This window comes from Neophocaena asiaeorientalis, unplaced genomic scaffold, assembly GCF_003031525.2.
Source record: "Neophocaena asiaeorientalis asiaeorientalis breed wild unplaced genomic scaffold, Neophocaena_asiaeorientalis_V1.1 scaffold152, whole genome shotgun sequence".
NCBI classification, from domain to species: domain Eukaryota; kingdom Metazoa; phylum Chordata; class Mammalia; order Artiodactyla; family Phocoenidae; genus Neophocaena; species Neophocaena asiaeorientalis.
Genome location: NW_020185338.1, coordinates 1,127,671 through 1,138,942, shown reverse-complemented (window position 1 = coordinate 1,138,942; position 11,272 = coordinate 1,127,671). Strand labels below are relative to the sequence as shown.

The 11,272-nt window shown below is 36.1% G+C and overlaps 1 protein-coding gene across 1 annotated transcript in view; it reads right to left on the bottom strand.

Moving 5' to 3' along the window:
* The window catches only part of CATSPERB (catsper channel auxiliary subunit beta), a 124,431-nt gene extending 113,850 nt beyond the window's left edge, over positions 1-10,581 (bottom strand). Inside the window, exons 1-2 of the mRNA XM_024736277.1 lie at positions 10,503-10,581; positions 236-324 (exon numbers count right to left, since the gene is read on the bottom strand). Coding sequence (XP_024592045.1) covers positions 236-324; positions 10,503-10,581 — 168 coding nt within the window. The remainder of the gene's footprint in view (positions 1-235; positions 325-10,502) is intronic.
* Positions 10,582-11,272: the final 691 nt, after the last annotated feature.

Sequence of the window (11,272 nt, the reverse complement as noted above, 5' to 3'; positions counted from 1 at the left end):
TAAAAAAAAAAAAAAAAAAAAAAAAAAAACGCAAACCACCCAGGGTGTTCAATGGCTAAATGAAATATTTTACTTGATCCAAGTGGAATGAAATAGAAAGGATAGAAAGGATTACTTATATCAAATTTCACCTCCCCAAGTCTGAAAATAGTAGAAGGTATTTGAGTGCGTGGTTTCACCTACGCACTTAAAAGGAATATGAGGGGGTGTAGCACATGCTATTAGTGGACCTTACCAAGTCAGCAGAGGAAAGATACAACTTGATTATTTCATTCTTTTGGGGGAACCCTTCACTAGCACAAGCAAAGCGTTTCTCCGTATCACCTAAATAACACAAACATATATATATATATATTTTTTTAGGTCACTAATGAAGAATTTCCATTAAAAGAACCATATTTTTTAAACAGAAAATATTTTTTAAAGTATAAGAATTATAATTGTATATTTTAAATTCACATCACTCTAGAGAAAGTTTAAATCTTCCACTTTGTTTTTTCATTTTAAATATACAATATCAGGACACTAAAAAGAAAGGTTTGACTGAGCACTAAAATAAAATATAACACGTGCTAGGCTATGATACAGATTTTCAGAGGTGGCCAAAAACCAGTTCTTCACTCTTAAACTCCTCAACCTTGGTGAACATATAAAAGGGACAGAAGTTGGAGGTTGGAGTGAATTTATGTTTTGATAGAGAGCTACTGATATGACTCCTCTCCCCAAAGGGTGGGAGTGTTGGGAGGAAGATCCCTCCTTCTTATCTTGTTCTAAAGTGAGTCTTTCTGGGAATTCCCTGGCAGTCCAGTGGTTAGGATTCTGTGCTTCCACTGCAGGGGGCATGGGTTCGCTCCCTGGTCAGGGAACTAAGATCCAGCATGCTGTGGCATGGCCAAATAAAATAAAATAAAATAAAAGAGTCTCTCATAGACAGCATAGAGTTGGATCACGTGTGATTATTTGTTTTTGTTTTTGTTTTTGATCATGTGTTTTTACCCATTCTGCCAATCTCCCAGTTTTGATTGGGAAATTTAATCCATTTGTAGTTAAAGTGATTACTGATAAGGAGAGACTTACTTCTATCATTTTGCTATTAGTTTTCTATATACCTTATAACTTTTTTGTCCTTCATTCCTGCATTACTGCCTTCTTTTGTATTTAGTTGATTTTCTTTTTGTAGTGAAACATGTAAATTCCTTTCATGTATATTTTATAGCTATTTCCTTTGTGATTACCATGGGGATTACATTTAACATCCTAATGGTATACTACCCTAATTTGAATTTATAGCAGCTTAACTCCAATAACATAGAAAAACTCTGCTCCTTTAAAGCTCCATCCCCACTCCTTTCAGTTGTTGATATCATAAAATTATACCTTTAAATATTGTGTGCCCCCAAAACATGAACTAATAATTCTTTTGAATGCATTAGTCTCTTAAGTTATGTAGAAAACAAGATTTGGAGTTACAAACAATGATAGTAACTTTTGTACTAACAATTTTTTTCTTTAGAATGTATTAGTCTCTTAAATCATGTATAAAATAAAAAGTGGAGTTACAATCCATTGTTACAATATAATTACCCACATATTTACCTTTATTTCTCCCTACGGCTTTAAGTGACTGTCTAGTGTCCTTTCATTTCCCCTTGCAGGACTCCCTTGAGCATTTTTTACATGGCAAATCTAGTGGTAACAAGCTCCCTCAGCTTTTGTTTACCTGGGAATGCCTTAATTTCTTCCTCACTCTTGAGGACAGTTTTCCCAGATATAGGATTCTTGGCTGACTGGTTTTTCTTTTAGCAATTTGAATATATCAGTCCACTGCCTTCTGGACTCCAAAGTTTCTGATAAGAAATCTGCTTATTATCTAATTGAGGATTCTTTGTGTGTGGTTATTCACTTCTCTCTTGCTGCTTTCAAGATTCTCTCATTTTCTTTGGCTTTTGAAAGTTTGATTATAATGTGTCTTGGTGTAGGTCTCTGTCAGTTCATCTGACTTGGAGTTTGCTTAGCTTCTTGGATATATATATATATATATATATATATTATACATATTTATGCCTTTCATCAAATTTAGGAAGTTTTTAGCCATTATTTCTTCAAATAGTCTCTCTGCTCCTTTCTTTCTCTCTTCTGCTGTTACTCCCACAATGTGTGTTGGTCCACTTGATGGTTTCCCAGAGGTCTCTTACACTCTACACTTGTCTTCAACCTTTTTTCTTTCTGTTCCTGAGACTTGATAATTACAATTGTCTTATCTTCAAGTTGCTGATTTTTTTCTTCTGCCTGCTTAAACCTGCCTTTGAATCCCTCTAGTGAGTTTTTCATTTCAGTTATTGTACTTTTCAGCCCCTGCATTTCTTCTTGGTTTCGTTTCAGGTTTTCTATTTCTCTATTGATACTTCCATTTTGCTCATACATTGTTTTCTTGACCTTCTCCACATCTTCTTTGGTTTTGGAAGCAACTTTAACATGGTTGTTTTAAAGTCTTTGTCTAGTAGATCTGCCATCCAATCTTTCTTCAGGATAATTTCTGGTGACATTTTTTTCCTTTAATGGGCCATACTTTCCTGTTTCTTTGTATGTCTTATAATTTTCTGTTGAAAACTGGACAGTTGAATCTAATAGTGTGGTAATTCTGGAAATTAGATTCTCCTCATTCCCCAGGATTTGCTTTTTTTGGTTACTGTTTTTGTCTTTCGGGTTTCTAAAAAATTGTTGTAGGCTGTCTCTGTATCAAGGATCAACCTCAGGTGTAAATTTAAGGTCTTCTTAGGTCTTTTATGAGCCTGTGTCATTTTTCCCTGGGCATGTGTTGTCACTTTGTAATTTATCCCCTTAAATGCAGGTTTTTTTGTTTGTGTTTTTTTTGATAGTCTTTAATGTATGGCTCCCAAAGAGGAAAAACATGAAAAATAAAAAAGGGGGTAAAAAGGGCACTGGCCCTTTAAGTTCCTTGAAAATCTGTTCAGCTGAGAGAGAGGAGTTTGCAACAAGGAGGGGAGGTACAACAACAATGGCTGCCTGCCTCTTTGCACCTCTGTGATCAGAAGCAGCAATCAGAGTACAGATCCTCAATATTTGGAAGACAGGGTCCTTTTTGCCCACCCTAGCTTCTGCAAGCTGTGTGTGACTGCTCCAGGAACATGTGCACAGCTGCATGCCATGAGGCTGAGGGTGGGGCATGGGTAGTTTCTACTGTGATAAGAGTTGACAATGACTGAAATTAACTGCAACTTACTGTCCAAGCCTTCCCCTAGAAGTTGTAAGCCTTCAGCAGACTCCAGAGTTCCAAAAAAGTTATATCAGACAGATTCAGCCAGTGCAGTTGTTGTCCAGTTGGGGAGGCAGATTTCTTGTGCTTCTCACTCTGCCATCTTCCCAGAATCCTCTATCCCTTCTCCTTATCTTGAGTTTGAGGAAAGAGGCTGTGATGGGACCACTCATCAATGTCATATGTATTCCTCTAATCTGGGGCATAAATTCAGACTCCTTCTTGGAAAAAGGCAGGACTTGATTTGATGAAGAGGACAGGCCCTATCCCTTGCTAGACCAGCATAGCTATTTTCACAAGAATCCTGCTAAGTTATCTTAGAGAGAAACCCCCCTCCCCAACCTTTTTTTTTAAAATTAATTTATTTATTTATTTATTGTGGCTGCATTGGGTCTTTTGTTGCTGCACACGGGCTTTCTCTAGTTGCAGTGAGCAGGGGCTACTCCTTGTTGCCGTGTGCAAGCTTCTTATTGTGGTGGCTTCTCTTGTTGCAGGGATTTGTGGCGCACAGGCTCTAGAGCACAGGCTCAGTAGTTGTGGCGCACAGGCTTAGCTGCTCCGCAGCATGTGGGATCTTCCCAGACCAGGGCTCAAACCCGTGTACACTGCATTGGCAGACAGATTCTTAGCCACTGCACCACCAAGGGAAGGCCCCCCCCCCATCCTTGATATCTAACCACTCTCAATATCTACTCAAATTCCTCATCCCCTACCATCCACCCAAATGGTCATGCTGGCCTGCCCTCAGCAAGAATACTGTTTGGTTAGCTGAGCAAGAATCCTCCCTACTCTTGATGTCTCCTCTTAGTAATTTTCCATCCAAAGACACAATTTCCCCCACAATGAACCTGCTCCTTGGCTATAAATTCCCACTTGCCTATGTTGTATTTGGAATTGAGACTAGCTCTATACTGAGATCTTTTTTCCTCAGTTGCAATTGTCCCTGAATAAATTGTAGTTTTACAGCTTTTAAAATATTGTCCAGCTCTGTTTTTCTTTGTCTCAATGAAGTTGAAGCCAGATGCTGCAAAAGTACTGAAGGACATCAGAGGTAAGGCTAGATGAAGGGTGACTACAAACATCTTTTGTAACAAACATGGGTTTTGGTGGTATACAGCGGCAAAGTACTTCTTAAAAAACTGTATAAAGGTGAGTAAGGGATATTTTAATATTACTTTTTAAAAAGTGCTTTAAATTTTCTGACCCTTTTTTTTTTTTAACATCTTTATTGGAGTATAATTGCCTTACATTGTTCCGTTAGTTGTTGCTGTATAACAAAGTGAATCAGCTATACCTATACATATATGCCTGTATCCCCTCCCTCTTTCATCTCCCTCCTACCCTCCCTATCCCACCCCTCTAGTTGGTCACAAAGCAACAAGCTGATCTCCCTGTGCTATGTAGCTGCTTCCCACTAGCTACCTATTTTACATTTGGTATTGTATATATGTCAGTGTCACTCTCTCACTTCTTCTCAGCTTACCCTTCCCCCTCCCCATGTCCTCAAGTCCATTCTCTACGTCTGCGTCTTTACTCCTGTCCTGCCCCTATGTTCTTCAGAACCTTTTTGTTTTTTTTAGATTCCATATATATGTGTTAGCATATGGTATCTGTGTTTCTCTTTCTGACTTCCTTCACTCCTCTGTATGACAGACTATATTCCATTGACAGTAATATTCCATTGTATATATGTGCCACATCTTCTTTATCCATTCATCTGTCGATGAACACTTAGGTTGCTTACATGTCCTGGCTATTGTAAATAGAGCTGCAGTGAACATTGTGGTACATGACTCTTTTTGAATTAAGGTTTTCTTAGGGTATATGTCCAGTAGTGGGATTGCTGGGTCATGTGGTAGTTCTATTTTCAGTTTTTTAAGGAACCTCCATACTTTTCTCCATAGTGACTGTATCAATTTACATTCCCACCAACAGTGCAAGAGGGTTCCCTTTTCTCCATACCCTCTCCAGCATTTAGTGTTTGTAGATTTTTTGGTGATGGCCATTCTGACCGGTGTGAGGGGATACCTCATTGTAGTTTTGATTTGTATTTGTCTAATGATTAGTGATGTTGAGCATCCTTTCATGTGTTTGTTGGCAATCTGCATATCTTCTTTGGAAAAATGTTGATTTAGATCTTCTGCCCATTTTTGGATTGGGTTGTTTGTTTTCTGGATATTGAGCTGCATGAGCTGCTTGTATATTTTGGAGATTAATCCTTTGTCAGTTGCTTCATTTGCAAATACTTTCTCCCATTCTGAGGGTTGTCTTTTTGTCTTGTTTATGGTTTCCTTTGCTGTGCAAAAGATTTTAAGTTTCATTAGGTCCCATTTGTTTATTTTTGTTTTTATTTCCATTTCTCTAGGAGGTGGGTCAAAAAGGATCTTGCTGTGATTTAAGTCACAGAGTGTTCTGCCTATGTTTTCCTTGAAGAGTTTTATAGTGTCTGGCCTTACATTTAGGTCTTTAATCCATTTTGAGTTTATTTTTGTGCATGGTGTTAGGGAGTGTTCTAACTTCATTCTTTTACATGTAGCTGTCCAGTTTTCCCAGCACCACTTATTGAAGAGGCTGTCTTTTCTCTATTGTATATTCTTGCCTCCTTTATCAAAAATAAGGTGACCATAGGTGCGTGGGTGTATCTCTGGGCTTTCTATCCTGTTCCATTGATCTATATTTCTGTTTTTGTGCCAGACCCATACTATCTTGATTACTGTAGCTTTGTAGTATAGTCTGAAGTCAGGGAGCCTGAATCCTCCAACTCCATCTTTCTTTCTCAAAATTGCTTTGGCTATTTGGGGTCTTTGGTGTTTCCATACAAATTGTGAAATTTTTTGTTCTAGTTCTGTGAAAAATGCCATTGGTAGTTTGATAGGGATTCAACTGATTCTGTAGATTGCTTTAGGTAGTAGAGTCATTTCCACAATGTTGATTCTTCCAATCCAAGAACATGGTATATCTCTCCATCTGTTTGTATCATCTTTAATTTCTTTCATCAGTGTCTTATAGTTTTCTGCATACAGGTCTTTTGTCTCCCTAGGTAGATTTATTCCTAGGTATTTTATTCTTTTTGTTGCAATGGTAAATGGGAGTGTTTCCTTAATTTCTCTTTCAGATTTTTCATTATTAGTGTATAGGAATGCAAGAGATTTCTGTGCATTCATTTTGTATCCTGCTACTTTACCCAATTCATGGATTAGCTCTAGTAGTTTTCTAGTGGCACCTTTAGGATTCTCTATGTATCATATCATGTCATCTGCAAACAGTGACAGTTTTACTTCTTCTTTTCTGATTTGGATTCCTTCTATTTCTTTTTCTTCTCTGATTGCTGTGGCTAAAACTTCCAAAACTATGTTGAATAATAGTGGTCAGAGTGGGCAATCTTGTCTTGTGCCTGATCTTAGAGGAAATGGTTTCAGTTTTTCACCATTGAGAACGATGTTGGCTGTGTGTTTGTCATTTATGGCCTTTACTATATTGAGGTGAGTTCCCTCTATTCCTACTTTCTGGAGATTTTTTATCATAAATGGGTGTTGAACTCTGTCAAAAGCTTTTTCTGCATCTATTGAGATGATCATACGGTTTTGATCCTTCAGTTTGTTGATATGGTGCATCACATTGATTGATTTGCATATATTGAAGAATCCTTGCATTCCTGGGATAAACCCCACTTGATCATGGTGTATGATTCTTTTAATGTGCTGCTGGATTCTGTTTGCTAGTATTTTGTTGAGGAGTTTTGCATCTATGTTCATCTGTGATATTGGCCTATAGTTTTCTTTTTTTGTAACATCTCTGTCTGGTTTTGGTATCAGGGTGATGGTGGTCTTGTAGAATGAATTTGGAAGTGTCCCTCCCTCTGCTATATTTTGGAAGAGTTTGAGAAGTAATGGTGTTAGCTCTTCTCTAAATGTTTGATAGAATTCACCTGTGAATCCATCTTGTCCTGGGTTTTTGTTTGTTGGAAGAGTTTTAATCACAGTTTCAATTTTGATGCTTGTGATTGGTCTGTTCATATTTTCTATTTCTTCCTGGTTCATTCTCAGAAGGTTGTGATTTTCTGAGAATTTGTCCATTTCTTCTAGGTTGTCCATTTTATTAGCAAATAGTTGCTTGTAATCTCTCATGAATCTTTGTATTTCTGCAGTGTCAGTTGTTACTTCTCCTTTTTCATTTCTAATTCTGTTGATTTGAGTCTTCTCCCTTTTTTTCTTGATGAGTCTGGCTAATGGTTTATCAATTTTGTTTATCTTCTCAAAGAACCAGCTTTTAGTTTTATTGATCTTTGCTATCGTTTCCTTCATTTCTTTTTCATTTATTTCTTATCTGATCTTTATGACTTCTTTCCTTCTACTAACTTTGGGGTTTTTTTGTTCTTCTTTCTCTAATTGCTTTAGGTATAAGGTTAGTTTGTTTATTTTAGATGTTTCTTGTTTCTTGAGGTAGGATTGTATTGCTCTAAACTTCCCTCTTAGAACTGCTTTTGCTGCATCTCATAGGTTTTGGGCCGTCATGTTTTCATTGTCATTTGTTTCTAGGTATCTTTTGATTTCTTCAGTGATCTCTTGATTATTTAGTAGCATATTGTTTAGCCTCCATGTGTCTGTACTTTTTACAGATGTTTTCCTGTATTTGATATCTAGTCTCATAGCATTGTGGTCGGGAAAGATACTTGATACGATTTCATTTTTCTTAAATTTACCAAGGTTTGATTTGTGACTCAAGATATGATCTATCCTGGAGAATGTTCCATGAGCACTTCAGAAGAAAGTGTATTCTGTTGTTTTTGGATAGACTGTCCTATAAATATCAATTAAGTCCATCTTGTTTAATGTATCATTTAAAGTTTGTGTTTCCTTATTTATTTTCATTTTGGTTGATCTGCCCATTGGTGAAAGTGGGGTGTTAAAGTCCCCTACTATGATTGTGTTACTGTCAATTTCCCCTTTTATGCCTGTTAACATTTGCCTTATGTATCGAGGTGCTCCTATGCTGGGTGCATAAATATTTACAATTGTTATATCTTCTTCTTGGATTGGTCTCTTGATCATTATTTTGTGTCCTTGCTTGTCTCTTGTAATAGTCTTTATTTTAAAGTCTATTTTGTCTGATATGAGAATTTCTACTCCAGCTTTTTTGATTTCCATTTATCTTTTTGAAATGACAAATGGCTGTCAGGAATATGCTGACACATAGTTTCAAAAAGTAAATCAGGACTCAGTCTGTCCATCCAAACTGAAGGTTTATTTGAACAATGAACATTAAATTAAATACCTTAAAAATGCATGCTGTGGAGAGAGCATTTTGAATATAGGCAGCTGGAAATGTTCACATTAGTATGTGATTTTGTTACTGGAAATCTCATAAATATATCATCTATAATAACTGTCATATCTGCAATACTTTAGAAACTTGAAAATGGAAATTTTTTTACTTGATTTAAATATTTCAAATGAATTTCAATGAAGTTTGGAACTATTTGCTTAAAATGGAAAAAAGTTGATTGACATACAGAAAGCTGGAAGCTTACTAAAATTTTTTCAATAAAAAGCTTTACAAAGTTGATAGATGGGATTGAAAAATGAGTATCATGATTTATTCATTAAGCCAACATGCATTTATCCCATTTATATATACAAAAATTTGCGAGATATATTTTTAATATAATAGCTAATTAAAGTCAAATACCAAAATAAATTGAATTAGAGCCAGATATTCAAATCTCTATAAACTTTGACTCCAAGATTTTAAAAAAAATATTTACATCACATTTTCTCACCAAAAATCTTAAAATTTCAAAGAATTTTATGATGTTGATCAGTATAGTTTATAATAATTTTAAAAGATTATTTCAGCCTTTTTCATCCCCTTTTAATTTCTGGTTTTTGTGTAGGTTTACAAGGTACACAATATATTAGTACAGTAGTACAAGTACATAATTTAAAAATAAATAGAAAATATTGGAGAACCAAGCTTACACTTTTTTTTTTCAACTGATGCAATGCACGACCAAAAAACTGACTTCATGACTGAAGATATGGTGTAAACTACTGTCATGGTCTTCTGTCTGTTCTCTCTGCCTCCCAACTTTCCCTTCACCAATCTACTTTACATAATGCTGCCATATTAATCTTCCTAAACTGTAGCTTTGAGATGTTACTCCCCTACTCAGTCATCTTAAATGACTTTCCAATGAATATAGACTAAAGCCCAAATTCCTTAGCTTGGCATTCAAGTACCTCTATAATATAAGCCAGTTTCCTATCTTTCCAAAATATTTTACTTCTTCTATTCCTTCATTCAAGTCAGAATGAACTATTTACTGCTCCCATCATGTTCTGTGGTTGCCTACCTCTACGACTTTATTCATCACTTACCTGATGTTGTCTTTGTAGGATGCTCTTCCCCATGCATGTACAGACATTTGGGGGACAAATATGGATTGATATCTTTCATACAGTGTTTTCTCTGACTCACTCCATCCCCTGCCCCAGTTGGAAGTACATTCTCCCTTCTCTGAAATCTCATAAGTTTGCCAGTGACTATCCAATCTTTGGTTATGTCCATACTTGTGTAATATATTCTCTAGTGGAATATAGGAACTAGAACTGGTTCATCTCAGAATTCACCCAATTCTGCAACACACCCATGTATAGAAGAGAGGCTGAGTCTCTCCAACCACTCAGTCAACAATTTTTTGACCATCGACTATGTTCTGGTAGATCCAGTTCAGGATACTACAGAATCTATACAATCTACACAAATGGAGGTGGATTTGTCTTATTCCTTTTGCAAAGTTTTACACCATGAAAGTCCTATTGGGCAATTTAATCCATGTATTAATTTCAGAAAATTCTCAGTCTATTAGCCTATAATTCAGTTTACAATTCATCATACACGCAACCATTCATGGAGGAAAAATCAAAAAGATCTATCCAAATAATTCAAGTTTCGCAAATATAAAATGTTCCTTAAAATTTAAATATTCTATGACTTATAAGTAATGAAATACTATAACAAAAGAAAAGTCCCGATGTACACAATGATATTATTAGAAACCTCTGGACCAGAGTACAATAGATAATACCTGGGAAAAACTGGAAGATAAGGTAAAGAAGAAGTACTAAAAGAAAAATATTTTAACTGTTAGTGAGGAAGGGGTATAAAGGGGAAGTCTTGAGAAGATATTCTCTATTTTAGAGAGTAAAAAGAGTCTGAAACTTACCTTTATTATATGTTATTCCTGATGAAAAATCAAAAATGTTCAAAAGTAAAATCGTAACATACAAAAGTGGCAATTCCATCTGTTGGAAGAAAAAAGAATTATTTCCATTCAATTACTCTGAAGATACTTTTTAGTTCCTTTTGCTATAAACAATAGCATAGTAAAGAAATCATCTCTTCTTTGAATTAAAAATATTTCTCATTTTGTGACAAAAGCAGACAACAACTGACTAAGCTCTACACTTACTCCTTAACTGGTATTAAAGATATTTATAAATATAATTATTGCAAACTAAAGAGCTGTGTCTCAGGGTTTTCTGCAACTGTTAGAAAGGCATGATCAATTCTACATCTGTGTAAAACACAACCTGACTTGATACTCAGGATGGTACAGTTGTACCTTGATCTGAGACTGTGACAGCATTGCTCTTGGGAGAGACAATCCATGTGAGTCCTAAGCACCCCTGCACATCCTTGCTGTGTGCCAGGAATGCAAGGCCCTTTTCTCAGAGTTGTGTTTGCAGCAAGCAGCCTTGAGGCATGAGGTAACATCCTCTGGACAAGCACAGGCTTGTTTCCATGGTGAATCTCCCAACTCCGTGTTCTCCTGTAATGCACACCACTATGTGTGTTAGCAAGCATCCGTCATGGGCTGAATTGTTCCCCCCTCCCATATTCATATGCTGAAGTCCTAAACCCCAGTATATCAGAATGTGGTCGTATTTGGAGATAGGGTCTTTACAGAAGTAATTAAGTTAAAATGAAATCATT